At 39.0% G+C, this 22,796-nt stretch overlaps 1 protein-coding gene across 3 annotated transcripts in view; it reads right to left on the bottom strand.

Moving 5' to 3' along the window:
• The window catches only part of CNKSR2 (connector enhancer of kinase suppressor of Ras 2), a 426,708-nt gene that overhangs the window by 55,440 nt on the left and 348,472 nt on the right, over positions 1-22,796 (bottom strand). For all 3 annotated transcript variants that reach the window (XM_089656051.1, XM_089656052.1, XM_089656053.1), the window contains 2 exons: positions 19,585-19,685; positions 14,488-15,013 (listed from right to left, as the gene is read on the bottom strand). In XM_089656051.1, coding sequence (XP_089512177.1) covers positions 14,488-15,013; positions 19,585-19,685 — 627 coding nt within the window. The remainder of the gene's footprint in view (positions 1-14,487; positions 15,014-19,584; positions 19,686-22,796) is intronic.

Below are 22,796 nucleotides of genomic sequence, written 5' to 3'. Positions count from 1 at the left end.
AATACAACAGTTTGAATGAGCATCCTATTGCTCAGTGTGAAGTTGGAAAACTGAGACTTCATGAAGGAGGGTAACATAATAGGGTAACATAATCTGAGAAGCTTAAATCACCAACATAAAAATCATAAAATTCAAATAGAAGCATAAAACATGTAAGAGTTAAGTCAGTGAAATCATGTTTAAGCCGTAAAATCTAACCATGGCTATATTTAAATTATTTTTTGAACATTAGTAGAAAAATAATTTGTCAGAACATTCTTTCTGGCCATCATTAGGGCAGAATGTGCACTTTGCAAGTGCAGTTGCTCCAGAGTTTAGTCAATGAGGGGGAGCTCTGCTGAATTACATCATTCAATAATGTGCAAGAAAAAAAATATTGTTTTTTTTCCTTGCATGTGATTGGGTGTTCTTTGTAAAATGAAGTTTTACCTCATTTACTAGGCCCTGGAGCAAGTGCACTTGCCAAGAGCAGATTATTTACCTGTAGTAAATCAACCACATTGAATAACTGAATATGTTCAAAATCCCTTAAAAAATTGTCCTGGGCTGCTATTTGAATGGAATCTAAAACATATTAAACAGGTTTCATTAAATTACTGTATGTAAGTTTTTTTATGAACAAAAATCACATTCACAGTAATAAATCTGTTAGTTCGAGAAAAGTTTTCCATCCTGCTACGTCAAATTTGTTCGTAAACAATTACGCCATTAACCAAAAAGAAAAATAAACTAAATTCTATTGGTGTATGACCAGCTGTACAACTTGGCCACTAATCTGTGCTCAGCCATTGATTGGCTGTGGAAAGAGAAGCAGCACCTTGAGGAGGACACCACTCTGGTGCCAAAAGTCATAAGATTTATCTCATATAATATTAGAAAAATAAAAAAAATATTAAATTATACAATAGTAGGTTTGTCAAACTAATTAAAGCATATGGTAAAAAAAAAAAAAAAACACACACTTAGTGCAACTCTGGAATACATACATTCTTTCCCCATGTTTATTCCCTTTAAGCTTGCTGCAGACACAGAAAAAGAAAAACTGTTGAGGTTTCAGAAACATAGTGAGATCCTGACAGCATCTTTAACAGGATAACACCACTCCGATTTCCTAAGTGTGTGGTGTCAGCCCTGCCTATATCCTTTCTGATGGATTACAAAGAACACAACCCATTCCTCATCTCCTTCCCTCATTTCGTAGATAAACATAAAGGAAAGCCCGATGTCCAGAGAAATGTGACTTCTATAATATGGACCATAGACGTTTACTAATAGGTAGCAACATGTACATCAAGCCAGGCTATATTAAAGTGTATCTTTAGCAGGCCAAAACAGAGCAAGTAAAAGTTTTATTGTTAGGGTTCACACACACTTTAAAAGCACAAACCAGTTTGAACCACGTGTGTGTATTTTATGTGCTCACATGAGATATACGCAGATTATTTGGTTATTTTGAGAGGTGCACCTTTGTATTCCTACATTAGACTACATTAGACTATACATCTAGTTAGTTTACAAAATTTCGGAACTTTAGATATTGGAGTGCCATTTGGCAAAGCCATATCATTTGGCTAAGAGCACAAGGAGGTGCAGGGTGAATTACAGCTAACATATTCTACTAGAGAGAACTGTCTACAGAGGTATACTAGCACCAGATTAAAAAAAATAAATCACAGGACAAAATCAGAAAATTGAGATTTAATACATTACAAATGGACTAGTAAATCTTTTGTGAAATTTCCCTTTGCAAAGAATACTCAATCATGTGCAAGGGGAAAAACCCCCCAGCATTTTGCTTACACGCGATTGGAATAAGGACAACAACATAGCTTCACATCATTTACTAAGCAGTAAGAAAAGATTCTTTTGCAAAGTACAACTTTCCTGTGAACTGTCTATTTGCCTTTACTAAATCAACCCTCAGATGTCAGTCAGTATTTGCTAGGCACTAACAATATTTGTTACTGTTTAGTACTCTAGACTTTTACGCTCTAGTAAATCAGCATTTCTCTACAGCAAAAATGTTCTATTAACAAAAGGTAAAAAACAATTGGACTGAGCTATTTTTGACTGTGCGTTTGAGGTCATTACTGCAGTACAAAATTTGATGTACAAACATGACTGTACTCTACAATGGACATCTGCTGGCTAATAGCAAGGTATGCAAGTGACAAAGAGCTGCCTAAATGCATCAAAAATATACCTAGCAATGTATGACTTCCACACCAAGCCTAAGGCTATCAATCTTCTCCATAAGACCAATGTTTACTTTGAGCTAGAAATGCTAAGTTAAAACTCTGCCATGTTTTTGTGGCTCAGAAGAGTAGATGGGTGGTGCTGGGTCCCCCATTGGTAACCACGTTTGGACTGCTCCCCCCACACAAAAGCACTCCCAGAATTTCCTTGGATTGTGACTGGAGAAGAATATAATGACTGGAGTGGCAAACCAAAATATTGTAATCCAAAGAGCAAGTTTAATTTGATAAAAGGTTCAAATAGAATCTGTACACATAGCCAGCTTATTTCTGCATTTCCCAGATGCCCCATTTATCAGGGTTTAATAAGGAGATAAGGTCTTAGGTGTTGGACTTGGGATGTTAGGTTTACAATCTTAGAACAGTCTGTCTACGGGGGATTATAGCTCTATAATCCCCCCTAAATTATAATTATCTGATGCCCAAAGCCTACCCATCCAAACACTGTGAACCCAAAATCCCATATCCACTACCTAAGACTTCATATTCATGCTAAGCCCTAATGAAATCTGTTCTGCAAAGAACCAACAAGCTCTGAAAGACCTTTGAGCTCCCAAAAAGTGTTGGCTATTTGCTCAAAATTAAATTAGCTCTTTAGACTACATTAGAACTTCAGTCCTCATTTCCTTCACCAGGTTATTCTTGCTGTCTGTGACCCTATTGTGCTATTGCATTCTGCAAATTTCCAGTTGCTTTAGGATTTACTTTACAGAACCTAACTAGCAGCACAATATGCACTTTTTCATTATGATGCTGCTCTCCCATGAAATGGATATTGCCTCACATGAGATATGGGTACATCTCCTAGATTGTAAGATCCAAGAAGCAGGGCCCTCCTATCCCTCTTGTAATGAACTGTATTGTTGCTGTATTGTCTCCCTTTATACTGTAAAGCACTGAGCAAACTATTGGCGCTGTATAAATCCTGTATAAAAATAATAATGATACACAAGTATAGCATAGCGTGGCTCTCCACAGCTCAGATTGTTCTGCTCTGCAGAAGACTAACAACATAGATTGTAATCATTGCCCAGTTAGTTCTTCAACAACTGTCTTACATATGCCTTGTTCACTGGTGCACACAGTAATTAAAAAATCGTGGTGCAAAAACAATTTTTGGACCCACCATTCAATTACTGCCGATCTCTGTATGCAGATACAGTAGATACAAATGAACAGCAACCTTTACAATACCCTGAACTCTACAACTAGAGTTTGACAGTGAATACCCCAAAAAGTGGAGTTTTGCAAGTCACCCATGGACTGAAGAAGATACTTGTTGGATATTACACAACATCAAACATTCAATGTTAGGACATCTTAAAGAAAGTCTCCTACTAGTATTTGGATTTACATAAGAAAAAGGACTCTCAGCACCCAATGCATTTTTTCATAAACGGGTCCTTAAATCCCAGTAAAGAAGCACAATCTGATTGAATGCTATGTGTCTGCCGATATCCTTGCTGATCAGCAGTTGTTCTCTTTCACAGCCTTGTCACAGCCACTGGTATAGGGAATTCCGTCCATGCCAGTTTCCCAGGAGACCACTACCCTAAAAAATATTCTCTCACACACTACATAAGGCTAGAAAGTTTCCTCTGCAGTCCCTGTCTGTCATTACATGCATGCACATTCCTCTAGCCATCCACGACCTGTACACATTCTTTAATTGAAGCTATTTACATAAAATACAAATAGGTTCATCCTCTGAACAAGAAATGATAGAATTACTTCTGTAATGGCATTAAACCAAAAGAAATCAACTGGAAGTTAAAGTGCAACTGCACTGCATCTGAGCACCACAAACCAAAAATGCCATTTCATGCATTTTTAATATTCAGAACAAACTCATTCGTCCATACATGTCTCCATTCTTTTTTTTGCTGAGAAATCACTTTGAAAAACAACCCCTCTGCATTTCTGGCTGCAGCCATCTTAAGTAAGGGAAGAGGATTCGTGTAGCATTTACCTCCTGGAATCCATCTGCCCTTTACTTTGGCATGCAGGTAGAAGGGTGGGCTTAGCTCAGAAAACCCCTCCTCCCCTCCTGAAGACTCCTGGGATGTACGACATCATTTGCCTAGGCCTGGAAACCAGAAAGTAACAGAAGAAATGTAAAAAAAAGCTTAAAACAAGTACATGTAATAATGTACCTTCCTATCTATTAATACTAGCAGCATAAGGAATAAAAATAGTGCTGATTGAGAGAGTGAAGTTGCGCTTTAAAGCAGGACTTCACTCTCTCAATCAACATTGCCTGTTTTTAATCATCATTTCAAGATTAGTAAATAGATTTGAAAGTATGTTATATTTATTTGTTTTAAACTTTTTTTTACATTTCTACAGTCACTTCCTAGTTTCCATGCCTAGGCAAATGATGTAAATATATCCCAGAAGTCTTCGGGGGGGGGGGGTCTCAACTAAGCATGCCCTCCTGCCTGCATGCATGAGTTGAGGGCAGATGGATTCCATTTTCCAGGAAGTAAGTTCATCACGACCAACAATGCCACCATCAGCCCCACCCCGCAAGCCAGAGTACTTGATGTCATTCTAGACTCCAATCTGTCTTTCCAGCCCTAAGTCCAATCGCTGACAAATTCATGCAGACTCTACCTCCGCAACATCTCCAAAATATGCACGTTCCTAACTCCAGAAACTACAAAGCAACTTATTCACTCCCTTATCATATCACAACTTGAGTATTGTAACTCCCTCCTCGCCGGCCTACCCCAACACAGGCTAACCCCGCTTCAGTCTATCCTGAATTCTGCAGCCAGACTCATCCACCTTACCAACCGCTCCGTATCTGCCACCCCCCTCTGCCTATCCCTTCACTGGCTTCCGATTGCCCAATGCATAAAATGCAAACTACTAACACTGATGTACAAAGCTGTTCACCGACCTGATATCCATCTACCACCCAAAACGCACTCTCCGCTCCTCACAAGACCTCCTACTCTCCAGTTCCCTGGTCTCCTCCTCCCATGCTCGTATCCAGGACTTCTCCAGGGCTTCCCCCATCCTCTGGAACTCACTACCCCAATCCATCAGACTGTCACCTACCCTCCTCACCTTTAGGCGCACCCTGAAAACCCATCTCTTCAGAGAAGCCTACCCTGCCCTCACCTAATTGCCGATCTCCTCCACTCTTCCTACCACTCCATCCCCCACAGCTATTTTCTCCTTTACCACTCTCCCCTCCCACCTAGATTGTAAGCTGCAAGGAGCAGGGCCCTTGAACCCTTGTGTTTTTTATTGTATTGATGTATTGTCTCCCATTGTAATGTACAGCGCTGAGCAAACTGTTGGCGCTATATAAATACTGTGTAATAATAATAATAATAATAATCTGCCCTTACTTATGATAGCTACAGCTAGAAAGAAAAGAGAAAGAGAAGTAATTTCTCAGCGAAATTAAGCATGGAGACATGGATGGATTGACAAGTTTCCTTTGAATATTAAAAAATGTATTAAATAGTGTTTTTGGTTTGTGCTACTCAGATGCAGTGCAGTTCCGCTTTAAGTAGCTGAAGAGCCCTGAAATAAAGGGAGGATGAATATTCCCACACAGGAAAAAATAAACTATACGCCAATTTTAAATACAATCAATGCCAGTCATCTTTCAGCCCATAGAAAAATTTACATTGGACTCCGTGTTCATTAGGAATGCATACCCTTGATTATAGAAATGACACCTTCAGTTCATACTCTGCATCGGATACACATCAGATTTCAAACAAATGCTTTCATAATTACAGAAAATAGAATCAAACAGTTCTACCTATTGCTACATCACAGGCTACTGTATTAAGCATCCTCAAGCAGCTGTCCATGAAGAATAACCATCTGTACATTGTATCACGTGGGATGAATACATTGATCCACAAAAAAAGAACAGAACAATGTAAGCAGTTTTTAGTTGTTGCATGCACATGTAATGCACAAAAAACATCAAACAGGAGTTAACATCTGCAGACTGTTGTGTGATGTGTTCAGACACAGAGAGTTCGCACACCCCAGGAAATTTATATTTGTGTGTTGCATATGGTGGGAAGAGAAAATAAATGCTATCATTGTATATGTGTTCCTTAGTGTTACTGATCACAAAAAAATTTTATTTGGATACCAGCATTTGAATTCCTTTTATATTTTTCGCAACATTTCCATGGAAGCCAAGCTGTGCAGAAAAAATTACAGTAGCAGTGGTTGAGACAAACTATATCACTGTCAGGGATGCTTTGATCAGTTACCTTTTTAGGCATATTGTTTTTAATGAGTGGTTAAAGCCTAAGTTTAGGTAAAAAAAGAAAAAAAAAAAAAAACCAAATATCAGCACAAGGGACTTTACTTACTACCAATGTGATGTGTCCCATGTGCTTCTGACTCTTGCTTTAATTGAAATCTTTCTACCACACATGCCACTGTAATCTTTCAGTGCTGAGGGAGTTAATAGAGCTGAAGGACCTGTCAAATATCACTCATCAAGAGTGCCAACTATGCCTGCCTTTTCTGCGCCATCCTCCATTCATAGAAACTCCACTATAGTCTCTATGAATGAAAAGTGATCTATGAATAGAGGATGGGTGGATGGATGAAAAATCTGCCTCCTCCATACATACATCTTTTCATTTATAGAAGCTAGAAATTAGAAGCTTCTATGAGTGGGGTGGGGGGGGCAGGAAGGGCAGGCATAGTTGACTGGTCCCTCACCTCTATTAACCCATCACTCCAGAAGAATACAGTGGCAGAGGTGGGGGCATTAAAAGATGGAGAATCTCAACAACGGCAGGAGCTAGTAGCACAAGGGACATATCACATTGACAGCAATTAATGTCCCTTGTGCTGATTTTTAATTTTTTTTTTTACTAAGTTTAGGCTGATTTATTTTTGCTGCTATGTTCCTTCATAAACATTTCCCTTTACCTACTGTTCCAAAAGACATAGCAGGAAGTAAGAGGATATCTGTTCAAAGCAAGGACACGTCCTCACCTCCTTTTACTGTGATAACACAACAACGATTTTGGATTTCCTCTCTCATCCTGCTCCAGGACAAATAGAGACTCATATTAGGGAGGCAGACAAGCAATACAAACTTGAAAGAGGTTCTAAGACCCCCCCTGAAAAAAGTTATAGCTTTACATACACTTAAAGGGTTACTAAACCCACAACAGTAAAATCAGTCTGTATATGCAGTAAAGTATGCTTGGAACACTCACTGTGGAATCTAAGGGGTTAACCCTCTGCACTGTGTAAAAACTCTGTTTGATCCTGACTTCTCTGATCCTCCTCTTCTTCCAGTGTCCCCCTCTTATCTCCTGATAAGACATACCGTGTGGAACACTTTGCACATGTTCAGTTTGGTGTGTATTGCTAGAGAGGTTTTATTTTTTTAGGAGAGTGCATGTGATCAGCACAGGGCCAATCAGCACTGTCCAGAGATCAGGTGTCCTACATCCTCCTAGAATAAAATGAAAAACTCCTCCTACAAGCTTTAACCAGTGCTCTGCTGGGCATTGATAGAAGTCACAAGACTGCTCTAACTGCTGATGAGAAAAGGTATTTAGTTTATGTTTACTAAAATAATTGGACTTCCATGTGTGTACTGTGGGAGGCCAGCTATAGTGAATGGAGGGTCCTGGGTTTAGTAACACTTTAAAAGAAACTACATTTTCAAAATGACAGTCTCTTTAAACCCCATCCCCCGACTTAATAATACCCACCTTTGCCAGGCCGGTGCCGGAAAATATGTCACACCTCCCTGTCATGCAATGCATGGGCCAAGTGACCAATCACCAAACCTGAACACTATCACGTGAGGAGAATGATATGTCATCAACCCTGTATAAGTTCCAATACAATCTCATATTGCATTTACACAGAGTAGTCACTGTCATAGCTCAGTCACCTCCTACCAGTCCTATACTTTGTCCCTACCTCTGCCCCTTTTGTTGGATAGCTTGGCCTACATGGAAATGTCAGTAAAAGTAAAAGATGGTAACTGTAAAATGGGTATTCATATACTATCTGTGATAATGGTCATTTAATGGAATGCTATACTAAAAGAAATATATACTGGCTGAAATTCTAAATAGATTGTGATATTGATCCACTGACTTCAAAGTCACTGACATGGCACAAATGTGCAGTTCACTAAGACTGCATGCTTGTTCTGGATCAGTTTCTTAGAAAATATTAAAGTCTGAGATGGTCAAGACTCAGGAGGAGGCCAGCCTCTGTATTTCTTTGAGTACAGGTTTCCTTTATAAACAGTCTTTGTGCACTTTCTATCCTACCGTGAGTTTTTCAGTTCCGCTGTATGAAAAGATCAATTAGGTTTCTTACAAAGGGGAAACCGTGACTTGAAGTAAAACATAATGTAAATGTAAATACTGTAAAGGAAGGCTACTATTATCACCTAGAGCTGGCTATAAATGTGCACTAAATTAGAAACGTGGATTGTATTATTCCTGAAGTAGTGTATATTTATATATGTAAGCCGGGATTTGAATAGATTAACTATTAAATATATTTTATGTTCTAGTCTCAATATCTGACACATTAGTGAACTCTATATCAGGAAATTAATAACTCAGGAAGCAGTGTGACGTCTGTGATAAATTAGGTAGTAAATTGTTTGCTATTAGCTTTTTATATCAGGCCTCTTCCCCATTTCAAAAGATTGCATGATTGTTGTGAAAAAAAAAAACATACTTGTGGGGGAAAAGGTAGAAAATACTAGATAGAAAAGTTAGAAAAGTTACAACCACCACAAGCACTACAGAGGGTGTAAAGTCATAATTCTTCTGATGAGATCCTAGGAACACTGAGTATATGAAACATGCTCCAGTACAATCTTCTCCCACGATTTGGGATCCTCAGTAGAGATGAGCGAAGAAATGAAAAATTCGATTCGGCTGATTCGGCGAATTCCAGTGTGAAATTCGATTCGATGCGAATTTCTCCGCTACGAAGATGACTTATTTAAAGGGTTTCTAGGCTTCAGAGAGCCTTTAAATTAGTGCAGAACACTGTACCTTTAATTTAAATGCCCTTGGAGATGAGGAAGGAGAAGGATGAGAAGAAGGAGAAGGAGAAGGATGAGAAGAAGGAGAAGGAGAAGGATGAGAAGAAGGAGAAGGAGAAGGGTGAGAAGAAGGAGAAGGATGAGAAGAAGGAGAAGGATGAGAAGAAGGAGAAGGAGAAGGATGAGAAGAAGGAGAAGGAGAAGGATGAGAAGAAGGAGAAGGAGAAGGATGAGAAGAAGGAGAAGGATGAGAAGAAGGAGAAGGATGAGAAGAAGGAGAATGATGAGAAGAAGGAGAAGGATGATAAGAAGAAGGCTGAGAATAAGGAGAAGGATGAGAAGAAGGAGAAGGAGAAGGATGAGAAGAAGGAGAAGGATGAGAAGAAGGAGAAGGAGAAGGATGAGAAGAAAGAGAAGGATGAGAAGGAGAAGGATGAGAAGAAGAAGGATGAGAAGAAGAAGGATGAGAAGAAGGAAAAGGATGAGAAGAAGAAGGATGAGAAGAAGGAGAAGGATGAGAAGAAGGAGAATGATGAGAAGAAGGAGAAGGATGATAAGAAGGACAAGGAAGAGAAGAAGGAGAAGGAGAAGGATGAGAAGAAGGAGAAGGATGAGAAGAAGGAGAAGGATGAGAAGAAGGAGAAGGATGAGAAGAAGGAGAAGGATGAGAAGAAGAAGGATGAGAAGAAGGATGAGAAGAAGGAGGAGAAGGATGAGAAGAAGAAGGATGAGAAGAAGGAGAAGGATGAGAAGAAGGAGAAGGAAGAGAAGAAGGAGAAGGAGAAGGATGAGAAGGAGAAGGATGAGAAGAAGGAGAAGGATGAGAAGAAGGAGAAGGAGAAGGATGAGAAGAAGGAGAAGGATGAGAAGAAGAAGGATGAGAAGAAGGATGAGAAGGATGAGAAGAAGGAGAAGGATGAGAAGAAGGAGAATGATGAGAAGAAGGAGAAGAAGGAGAAGGATGAGAAGAAGGAGAAGGATGAGAAGAAGGAGAAGGATGAGAAGAAGGAGAAGGATGAGAAGAAGGAGAAGGAGAAGGATGAGAAGAAAAAGGATGAGGAGAAGGAGAAGGATGAGAAGAAGGAGAAGGAGAAGGATGAGAAGAAGGAGAAGGATGAGAAGAAGGAGAAGGATGAGAAGAAGGAGAAGGAGAAGGATGAGAAGAAGGAGAAGGAGAAGGATGAGAAGAAGGAGAAGGAGAAGGATGAGAAGAAGGAGAAGGATGAGAAGAAGGAGAAGGATGAGAAGGAGAAGGATGAGAAGGAGAAGGATGAGAAGAAGAAGGCTGAGAATAAGGAGAAGGATGAGAAGAAGGAGAAGGATGAGAAGAAGGAGAAGGATGAGAAGAAGGAGAAGGAGAAGGATGAGAAGAAAGAGAAGGATGAGAAGGAGAAGGATGAGAAGAAGAAGGATGAGAAGAAGAAGGATGAGAAGAAGGAAAAGGATGAGAAGAAGAAGGATGAGAAGAAGAAGAAGGATGAGAAGAAGGAGAATGATGAGAAGAAGGAGAAGGATGATAAGAAGGAGAAGGAAGAGAAGAAGGAGAAGGAGAAGGATGAGAAGAAGGAGAAGGATGAGAAGAAGGAGAAGGATGAGAAGAAGGAGAAGGATGAGAAGAAGGAGAAGGATGAGAAGAAGGAGAAGGAGAAGGATGAGAAGAAAAAGGATGAGGAGAAGGAGAAGGATGAGAAGAAGGAGAAGGATGAGAAGAAGGATGAGAAGAAGGATGAGAAGAAGGAGAAGGATGAGAAGAAGGACAGTTCTGTGACAGTTTCTGTCTATTTCTGACAGTTCTGGGACATTCACTCCATACAGCGGTTTCAACCGCTGTATGGAGGGAATGTCATAGAACTGTCAGAAATAGACTATTAATGACAGTTCTGGGACTGTCCTTCCATGCAGCGGTTGAAACATTGTATGTATTTGTTTCCATAAATGGATCCATTTATGGAAACAAATACATACAATGTTTCAACCGCTGCATGGAAGGACAGTCCCAGAACTGTCATTAATAGTCTATTTCTGACAGTTCCATGACATTCCCTCCATACAGCGGTTAAAACAGCTGTATGCAGTGAATGTCCCAGAACTGTCATAAATAGTCTATTTCTGATAGATCTGGGACATTCACTCCATACAGCTGTTTTAACCGCTGTATGGAGGGAATGTCATGGAACTGTCAGAAATAGACTATTAATGACAGTTCTGGGACTGTCCTTCCATGCAGCGGTTGAAACATTGTATGTATTTGTTTCCATAAATGGATCCATTTATGGAAACAAATACATACAATGTTTCAACCGCTGCATTGAAGGACAGTCCCAGAACTGTCATTAATAGTCTATTTCTGACAGTTCCATGACATTCCCTCCATACAGCGGTTAAAACAGCTGTATGCAGTGAATGTCCCAGAACTGTCATAAATAGTCTATTTCTGATAGATCTGGGACATTCACTCCATACAGCTGTTTTAACCGCTGTATGGAGGGAATGTCATGGAACTGTCAGAAATAGACTATTAATGACAGTTCTGGGACTGTCCTTCCATGCAGCGGTTGAAACATTGTATGTATTTGTTTCCATAAATGGATCCATTTATGGAAACAAATACATACAATGTTTCAACCGCTGCATTGAAGGACAGTCCCAGAACTGTCATTAATAGTCTATTTCTGACAGTTCCATGACATTCCCTCCATACAGCGGTTAAAACAGCTGTATGCAGTGAATGTCCCAGAACTGTCATAAATAGTCTATTTCTGATAGATCTGGGACATTCACTCCATACAGCTGTTTTAACCGCTGTATGGAGGGAATGTCATGGAACTGTCAGAAATAGACTATTAATGACAGTTGTGGGACTGTCCTTCCATACAGCGGTTGAAACATTGTATGTATTTGTTTCCATAAATGGATCCATTTATGGAAACAAATACATACAATGTTTCAACCGCTGCATGGAAGGACAGTCCCAGAACTGTCATTAATAGTCTATTTCTGACAGTTCCATGACATTCCCTCCATACAGCGGTTAAAACAGCTGTATGCAGTGAATGTCCCAGAACTGTCATAAATAGTCTATTTCTGATAGATCTGGGACATTCACTCCATACAGCTGTTTTAACCGCTGTATGGAGGGAATGTCATGGAACTGTCAGAAATAGACTATTAATGACAGTTCTGGGACTGTCCTTCCATGCAGCGGTTGAAACATTGTATGTATTTGTTTCCATAAATGGATCCATTTATGGAAACAAATACATACAATGTTTCAACCGCTGCATGGAAGGACAGTCCCAGAACTGTCATTAATAGTCTATTTCTGACAGTTCCATGACATTCCCTCCATACAGCGGTTAAAACAGCTGTATGCAGTGAATGTCCCAGAACTGTCATAAATAGTCTATTTCTGATAGATCTGGGACATTCACTCCATACAGCTGTTTTAACCGCTGTATGGAGGGAATGTCATGGAACTGTCAGAAATAGACTATTAATGACAGTTCTGGGACTGTCCTTCCATGCAGCGGTTGAAACATTGTATGTATTTGTTTCCATAAATGGATCCATTTATGGAAACAAATACATACAATGTTTCAACCGCTGCATTGAAGGACAGTCCCAGAACTGTCATTAATAGTCTATTTCTGACAGTTCCATGACATTCCCTCCATACAGCGGTTAAAACAGCTGTATGCAGTGAATGTCCCAGAACTGTCATAAATAGTCTATTTCTGACAGTTCTGGGACATTCACTCCATACAGCGGTTTCCGGCAAAAAGTGTATGTGCAGAGTTCCTCTATTCTGCAGATACACTTAGAGGAGCTCTGCAGATACACTTAGAGGAGCTCTGCACATACACTTTTTTCCGGTTTGGAATTATTCTTATTTTCATCCTACTTCTTCTTCTTCTTCTTCATCCTCATCCTCATCCTCTTCTTCTTCTGAGGATGAGGATGAAGAAGAAGAAGAAGAAGAAGAAGAAGAAGTAGGATGAAAATAAGATTAATTCCAAGCCGGCAAAAAGTGTATGTGCAGAGCTCCTCTAAGTGTATCTGCAGAGCTCCTCTAAGTGTATCTGCAGAATAGAGGAACTCTGCACATACACTTTTTGCCGGCTTGGAATTATTCTTCTTTTCATCCTACTTCTTCTTCTTCTTCTTCTTCATCCTCATCCTCAGAAGAAGAGGATGAGGATGAGGATGAGGATGAGGAAGAAGAAGAAGAATGAAAAGAAGAATAATTCCAAGCCGGCAAAAAGTGTATGTGCAGAGTTCCTCTATTTCTGACAGTTCTCTCACAGCTTCTTCACATGTACAGCGGTTGAAATATCTGTATCCTAAATGGAAACTAATAGATACAAATTGTATCTATTAGTTTCCATTTAGGATACAGATGTTTCAACCGCTGTACATGTGAAGAAGCTGTGAGAGAACTGTCAGAAATAGAGGAACTCTGCACATACACTTTTTGCCGGCTTGGAATTATTCTTCTTTTCATCCTACTTCTTCTTCTTCTTCTTCTTCTTCTTCTTCTTCTTCATCCTCATCCTCATCCTCTTCTTCTGAGGATGAAGAAGAAGAAGAAGTAGGATGAAAAGAAGAATAATTCCAAGCCGGCAAAAAGTGTATGTGCAGAGTTCCTCTATTTCTGACAGTTCTCTCACAACTTCTTCACATGTACAGTGGTTGAAACATCTGTATCCTAAATGTAAACTAATAGATACAATGTTTCAACCGCTAAACATGTGTTCCTTCTGTCAGAGAACTGTCAGAAATAGCGGAGCTCACTGCAGGGACACTTTTGCCGGCTGATCGGGAAATGTTCGATTCGCGCACCCGAAGTAGGCAAAATTTCGGTTTCGACACGAATCGAATATTTCCTGAAATTCGACTCGAATTCCGGTTCGCCTAGTTCGATTCGCTCATCTCTAATCCTCAGCATTCCCAGGACCTCACCAGAAGGATTGTGACATTATGCTTCACTAGCCAGGAGAAAGGCAAGTATATTTTCTAACATTTTTCCTACAGGTGTGTTTTTTACAGCTATCATGCAACAATTTAAAATGAATAGGTGATATAATAAGTGGACCTTGGACCACTTGGAGCTTCACCAAACCCTAACATGCACATTTTCTCTGTGTTTTTTTAATAGTTTATAAGTAAACTTATCTGTAAACTGAATGTATTAAGAAAGTGAGGACTTACTTGCTTCGTGTGGTTTTTCTGGCTCTTCAAAAGGGTCTTCCTTGTGTACCTCTTGTTTATGTGGTGGATCTGTTGGTTCCAATATACAGACCGGTTGAAGTGGAGCACAATGACTTAAGCCAGCATCTCTGGGAAGTGTAAAACTGCGAGGCTTTGCCCCACTTCCACTAAGTACTTGTAATCTGTTGCCTTCAACTAAGGGAAATGGGCCATAGTGGTCTTGTAGGTGGCATTTTGGAGCCGGAAGTGTAGACTGCCGCCTGTGATCAGGTGAGGCCGCTCCTGGGTCAGTGAACACAGAGTCCTCCAGAGGAAGAGTCTGAAGGTAATGAAGTCCTGAGCTGGTTAATGGTGTCTCAATTAAATCCTGCCAAGATCTCCTTTGGCTCGCAGTTTTTCGCACTGGAGAATCAGTGGTGCTTCCTGGAGCTTCTTGGCGGTAGTCCTCATGGGATGATTGGGATTGTGAGGTTTCAGTGGAAGATAACCTGTGTTTTGGCTCCACAAATGGACTGGCACATGTCATCTGCAGAAAAAAAATATTGAAAGTTTATGTAAATCCCAAATGAATACCATTTACTAAACCAATGTGTTTTATAAACAATTCCCCTTTTTTTAAAAAAATAAACTCAAGATTTGATCTTTTTTTCATAATTTGTTGCATCATAGTGCTTCCAATTTCCAGCAGCCTTTGCACAGTCCCTTCCTGTCTACATGGACTCACTCAGGGTGGGTTTACTGATGGTGATAATAGCCAGCCATGCCTTGTAATGTGCCTTAAAACAGCACAGCACCAAAACTGTGACAAGGTAACTATGCAGGATCACAAAAAACTGCAACTTTTAAAAATATTGAACATTACTTTTTGAAATTACAACGTTAGTTTTTATTTTAAAGATCAGGTTTATATATACTTTAAGCTCATCACAATATACTGTAGAAGGGCAATATGCAGCAGTTTGGAAACAAATTGCACATTTTAAGACATATGTAGATCAGAGAGGCTGACTTTCCAGAAAAAAATGTTTATGGCAGGATTGTCTTAACAAAATATTCTTAAATGCCAATAAAGCCTGTGATCTTAAATGTTTCAATCAAATTTATGGATCATTTCTATCGCTAGAAATTGAAACTCATGTATACCAACATGGCACCAGCCTTAGGACCACAGCATCTATTGATACTTTACAACTTCCAATCATCAACAGCAAATTTACATCAATATTACCCCAAAATTATAAAATAAGACTAAACATTAATACAAAAGGTGAATGTACAAAACGTTTAAGTTTGCAGTAGGGACTGGAAAAAAAATCATTCTAAAAGCATATAATTTAATATAGATAATTGTCCATCAGTGTCAAACTGGGATACTTGATCCCAATAGTGGGTGTGGATAAACAGGCATAGTTTAACTGTCAGATTTTGGTAATGAGCTTAGTAAAATAGAAATAGATTGGTGGAAAACATTTTTTCAATTACAAGAATTCATATTCAGGTTTTCAGTAGCAGACTTACAGTACTTGTTTGAACAGACTACTGTAAACCTTCCCTTGTTTCAACAGACTGTGGACATATTCCAAGGTATGAAAGGGCATATTAATAAAACATGTCCTGGCACAGTCACCAGTCAATGTTTCATAGTAAATTCACCAGATGCACAATCACCAACATTAACCAAAAACTCCCCAGCAATATTTATTTTCATCACAAAATGCAATGCGTTACTTACCTTGGCAAATGTTTTAAAGACATTATAAACCTTCCTACCTGCTGCCTGTGTTTTGCACCTGCATAAGATTATTTCGTTTCATGGGGTCATTTGTTGGCCTGTACGCACAGACTAGATCTTCACATTCCTGTGTCAGCAGTTTCTGTTTGTATTCAAACATGAGGTATGCAGCATGGAACTGCACAGGTTAATGCACAAACTCAGTCTGCAGTGTGAGACCTGACACTCCCTGTGAAGAAACTATATATCCCACAATCCCTGGGTCTCTCTGTCTAGTGCTCGCGCAGATGACAGCTAAATGTTTCATCACATTAGCACTCCCACATTTGTAATGTAGCCAAAAGGAACTGGAAAGGCATATACTGGATGCTGTGTGACCTGGAACAGGAAGTTGCCTGTCCCTTTGGCAAACAGGGACAAGCAAGCTAAATCAATACATGGACATAGCAGAAATGGTCAGCCATGACACTACAACTGCAGCCAGAGCACGTGAATGCAACATTACATGGTATGGCCAACAAATGACTACGCTAACACGTAATTAAAACGATGAAAACATTTGAAAGTGTACAATGCCTTTAAAGGTGTCTGGTAAATGTGCTGGGAATGTAATAGTCATCCTTTTATAAATAGGGTGAATGTCACAGTAAGAACTTTTCCCCATTGCACGTTACAAGAGGCAGACAGAACCTGCTCAAGATGTTACATATGACTGTTGAAAACCATTCACATGTCAATGCATATCACTGTTCTTCCATTTAGATAGAAGACGTTATTCATACCCCACTCCACTGCATCACCTATGACTCAAACCATTGAAACAGTATTTGCTATCAATTCTTTTGTGAAAATATAAAACACAGTAAGTACTGGTAAACAGTAATTGTTACTTAGTAAAACAAATAATGTCAATGTTGCTTTAAAGTGTTCTCCAAAAACTTGGGGCACATTGTTAACCAAGAGCAACCAGATGTTTGTTCTCCATGCTCAGGTTCAGATATACTCTCCTCTGACTCATGCAGCTTGTGTAAAAAGTGAAAAGTGTAAAACAAAGAATAAAGGTGTGCTAGTCATTTACTGTATGCTGTGCTATTCACAACTTTTTAAGGTTCTAAGGTTCAATAGAAGAGATATGCATGCACCCTGAAATTTAAAGTAGGTGTCAGTTTCATTCAGCATTGATGCATTTCTTATTTCACGATAGGAAAGCTTAGATGGCTCACACTTACTGTGTGTGTAATCAATACTGTCTTTATGCATGATATGCCTAAGCGTAGAAACACCTACTGACTTCAGAGTCAAATCAGTAAGTACCTAAAATTCTAAGAAAAAGTATATATGATATTAAAAACATTAAACACCATTTATACGAAAACACAATCCATTGCTTGCTACCACATGAAGGTATCTATGGGAAACAGGGCAACATTTATCCTCAAGCTAAAACAAAAAATAAAAAACATTTATTTAAAAGGAACACGTGTCTATCAAATAAATATATGAGAAACAACCACTGGTAAGGATTATTCTTCTTTCCTAACATTTTCATGCTACCCTTGACACCCCTGAGAAACTCCTGTAGACTGGCAGAGTTAAAGTGAAATATCTCTTTTCCCATTTACCCATATGTTTTACAAAAACTTTGTGCTATATTGAGCTGTCAACAAAGGTGTTGAACAAAAGTGTTGTTTTAAAAAAAAATTGCTGGTGGGTAGGTTTTTTGCAATAGATTCAGTTTGTCTCTTCTGCCATACAAACGTCTACCTTATCATCAGCTATTAATTTTCTTCTGGGTATACAATGAATGAGTGTACATTCTTGACATGCTTTGGGTGCAGGAAGAAATTTAATCCTGCATGCATGTGCAGGAGTAAAGTCATCCTGGACCAGCCAGTCCTCACCACTGAAGATCCTGAACCCAGATGAGGTCTAAGCAAAGAGGTCAGTGACAGGATTGCAGATGTCGCATTGCTGGAGAGGGGTGCTTTGTGACATAAAAGATGCCTAATGTGCAAATATGCTGTGTAAACATGCACACTATGGCAACAGCCCACTTACTATAGTGCTTTAAAGAGACCAGGGCGAGATATTCATCACTGGTGTCTGTAGGCATGCAACCTTTGTCCAAAGCAACACCCCACTGCCAGGATCACCTCTTTTTTATCTAACATTTCCTTATTTCATTGGTCCTAATACAGCTTAAAATATTGTGGGAAGGTGAAAATAGACTTCAGCTGGCCATAGATGGTTCAAATCTTGGCCTGTTCAGGAGGAACCAGCCGAGATTCGAACCATGTACGGGCAGGCTGATTGCACCCTAGTTGATCCATCGATAGATTGGGTACAACCATCATGTCAGATTTTAAGCAGGCAACTATTGCCAGCAATATAGTCATTGTGTTCTCCCAGCAGGGACGGCACCCCCTGCAAATGTAATTTCGAAGGAATCTGAAGCTGTGCTGCATCTTTAGTGGCCCTTTCTAAGCCCAGATGACAGTTTACCTAGTTTACAGTAGCCACAGATTTACTTACCAGCAGGTTCATGATTTATTGGCTATTGATATACCTTGTCAATAAATTCTTACATTATTCCCAGGATGAATTCAAGTTGACTGGAAAATGTCAAGTGGCAGAAAAGATAGTTGGCTGTATCAGAGACTTAAAATTGAACAGCAACAATATATTTTCAGTTTCTAAATGACATATTTGATATAATACAACCAATAATATGCTTGTGTTGACCTCAACTGATGAAACTAACAGCTGAACAGTATAGCAGGCACCAGCACTTGACTTCACATAACCTCAGACTGCTATGTGAATTCTCTGAGAGCCCAAGTTACTTTCTGAAGAAGTTAGGATTTCCATAATAGAGCTCCTTGGGATTTAGAGATCCTAGAGCACTCCAGCAACAATAATACATCCAGCACTTGTAGTTATTAGATTTGTTAGTTTAAATTCAGTACTGATAAAGGTAAACAGTATGAAGGCAATGAATAGCAAAGCACATACTCAAAGTATTTACAAACCCTGACTTGACGGTAAATAGGAGATCCTATCAATATATCAGAATAATTTTATATGAATCGTACAATAGGATGCAATGTATTCATATAATAGCATTAACATTAATCACTACAGCAAGCTTCAGATTAGGCTAACAACCTTGTCCACTAAATTCTTTACAGCTGCACCCTTGCCAGGTTGACCAATCAACGACCATTCAGTGATGAATTTTCATTTGTAGTAGCACATTTTTAACACCTGTAGTGACTGGTTATCATCATTTGCAGAACCATGTTTAGCAAATAAATATTAAATACAGCTTTGCATCAATGTGGTGTATGGAACATTAAGGTGCTTACCGGAGCCGGTCTTGGATATGTATCATAAGGCGGAGGTGGACTATCTTGTTTTGGAGTTGATGGAGTTTCTGCCTCCTCTTGATCACTCTCACTCCAGTAGTCTATAAATTAAGTACACATATAAACTTTTTCAATCGCTGTGGTCTGTTTAAATTAACTGAGAAAAAAACATTTGGTCACTGGTCACCAAGCAAAAGCTACCATCAGACAGGATCACTGGTTTAAAAATTAATTTTACTGTCCACAAATTCTAGGAAAACAGCATCACCTATTTATGAAAGATGACAACACTCTACAAGTAGAATTTCAGCCTAGCATTTTTGGTGACACAAATTGAGACCATCTTTGGTAAATTATTATTTTAAAGGAATACAACTGTCCCTAGAGATCTATTATCTGATCATTTATTTTTCTAATTTCTACAGATTAATTTTCCTTCACGCAATACAGACCAATCACATTCTATACTGCTGTAGTAAGTAGAAACTAATATATAATGACTGGTATCAACTTTGACAAAGTGAATTGGAGTTGTAAAATAAACCAGATTATAATTTTGAATTAAAAACTTAATAATAATCAGCCTCATATACACCTCTCATATATACATTACATCTATATCATTGACATTCTTTGACATTTGTAGACTACAATCTGTGTTTCCCTAGGTCAGATTAATTTACCCACAAAAGTATTAAAAAAAATGGACAGAGTTTTTTAAGTTAGGAATTTCTCTGAACGTGGCTGGAGCCAAATGCATTCAAAGACAGCAACAGAAACTTGATAGATGAATTTAGGAGGAGCTACAAAGCCCCAATCATATATGTGCCATTTTTAATTTACTCAGGTCATGAAATAGTCACATTCAATTGGACATATTCGGTAATGCTGAAGATGTCTCACAACTCACGCAAGCATCTTCCTATTTTAAGAAAGAAATGTCAACACCACTTGGGTGAGATGTTGGACTACAGATTTTATGCATGGTTGTAAATTTTTACACAGCTTGCATACTCACTAAGTAAAACATATTTGAAACTAAAATTTTCTCTCAGTCCATTGTTTTTTGCATTGTAAAATTTCTGAATCATTTGGCCAATACCAAGTGTTTATGACTGTACTATTGATTTAGAAACATATTCTCTAATAAGGATGTCATTTTCAAGCCAGAACTTACAGAGAAAGGGTCTTCTTTGCTCATCTGGCTTAGAATATTTAAAGACTGTAGATAGATGCTTATGCCTAGTACACAAGAGGACATTTACCAGATGAAAATTTTTTTTTTCGGAGAGGTCATATGATAATCTGGTCATTAGTACACAGCTTTCGAGAGCGGATCATGACAGTGCATGCAAAATTAACCAAAAGGACAAGCACTGAAATGTTTCTCCCAAGATAACAGAACAAACGATTTTCTTTCAATCAGTATTCGTCCATAAAAAATAGAGTGACCAAGGCCGCACAAGCTCAGTAACGAAAGAATACATTACAATATATTACATCATCACGGGAAGTTGTATTCTGTCATATGAAAATGTTTGTAACTCTAGTAACCTATTTGTTTTTGATGGGAGACTAGCATGCAAGAAAACCCAGACAATCATTTGTCCAATATTCTCATCATGTGTACTAGACATAAGTCTAGTCTAGTCTTTTTAAATGGCATGGGTCCCCCCTTCCATTGATGCCAAGCCCTTTGGGTCTGGTATGGATTTTGAAGGGAACCCCCATGTCAAAATTAAAAAAAAAATGGTTCCCCACAAATCCATACCAGACCCTTATTAGGGCATGCAGCCTGGCAGGTCAGGAAAGGAAGGGGGGCAAGCACCCCAAATCACCTTGTCCTCATGATAAGGACAAAGGGCTCTTCCCTACAACCCTGACCAGTGGTTGTGGGGGTCTGCGGGCAGGGGGCTTATTGGAATCTGGAAGCCCCCTTAAACAAGGGGCTCCCAGATCCCAGCCCCCCCCTGCATGTGGATAAGCATGCGGTACATGGTCATCATCATGTGCTGTGATTGGCCAAAGCATTGCACCTGTCCCGTGGTCAGATGCATTGCTTTGGCCAATCACAATGCACTCTCAGGCTGCAGTGCATTGTGCGGCGCAGCAGGCGAACATCCCCCTGAATTCCCTTATCATTTGTGTGTTCAGTGAAAACATGAACAGCCAATGTTTGAGTTGAACCTAAGTGTGACTCGAAAATAAAGCCCATCACTACTTGTCAACCTCAAAACTGATAATTCGATATGGATGGGTGATGTTGCCTTATATCTTTTTGGGATCAGCATAAAAAACTATTTTTACAGCTCTTCACACTTTAAAGTCAAAGTAAAAGTCATTTAGCTTAAATTCTGTTGATAGGCAGGGTTTTTATAACAGAAAAGACCCTAGAAGAGACCCTGTCTGTTAGCAGGTAAAGTGTTCTGCACATGTTCAGCTCAGATCACATTTATGTACCACTCTGCGTGCCATGGCAATGTGACTTCTGTTTGCAGGTAAGTCTGTCATAATGTACTAGTATGCTGTGCATACTAGTACTTAATGTCTTAAACCTGCAGGGGACCAGCATTTTTGTTCTATATGGATGACTTTACTACTACTTTAACAAATGTTATACATGCAGCAACTTGGTTAAAAAAAAAAAAAAAAAAAAAAAAACGCACAGATGCTTTAGCTTTAAATCCAACCACCAACGTCCCTAATAAAGTCTAATTTAAAATGCATAGGAGTAAGCACACTAAAAAAAAAAAACAAACAGAAAATGAATATTAAAATGTACTTGCACTGAAAGTTAAATAAATACAGGGCAGCATATAGGGAGTCATATCACCAGCTGAGCATTATTACATAGAAGCATCTTATTTAAATACATCGGCTATATGAGAAAAATAAAGCAATAGAACACAAACTGTACAACAAAATTATCCAAGCATTCTGTGTGCTCCCATAAAGCCTGTTGGCTCTTGGCCAGCTAGTCCAAAGGAGCCATTATGTGGAACCTTGGTACACAGCAAAGAGGGAGAATAGCACGCAAAAAAGTTTCGGGTGTATATACACCCTCTTTCTCAAGTCATTCTCTCCATATGTAAAGTAATAATGTTCAGCTTGTGATGTGTTTACCTTTATGTATTTATTGAACTTTTCTATTCTACAAGTACCTTTGCATATACACTGTTTTTGCTCCATTTACTTTACAGTACCACATAGCA

The sequence above is a fragment of the Staurois parvus genome, unplaced genomic scaffold, assembly GCF_062004578.1.
Source record: "Staurois parvus isolate SC_StPar_1 unplaced genomic scaffold, SC_StPar_1.0 ptg000884l, whole genome shotgun sequence".
Classification (NCBI taxonomy): Eukaryota; Metazoa; Chordata; class Amphibia; order Anura; family Ranidae; genus Staurois; species Staurois parvus.
Note: the sequence above shows the minus strand (reverse complement) of the source record. Positions and strands in the feature narration are given on the sequence as shown.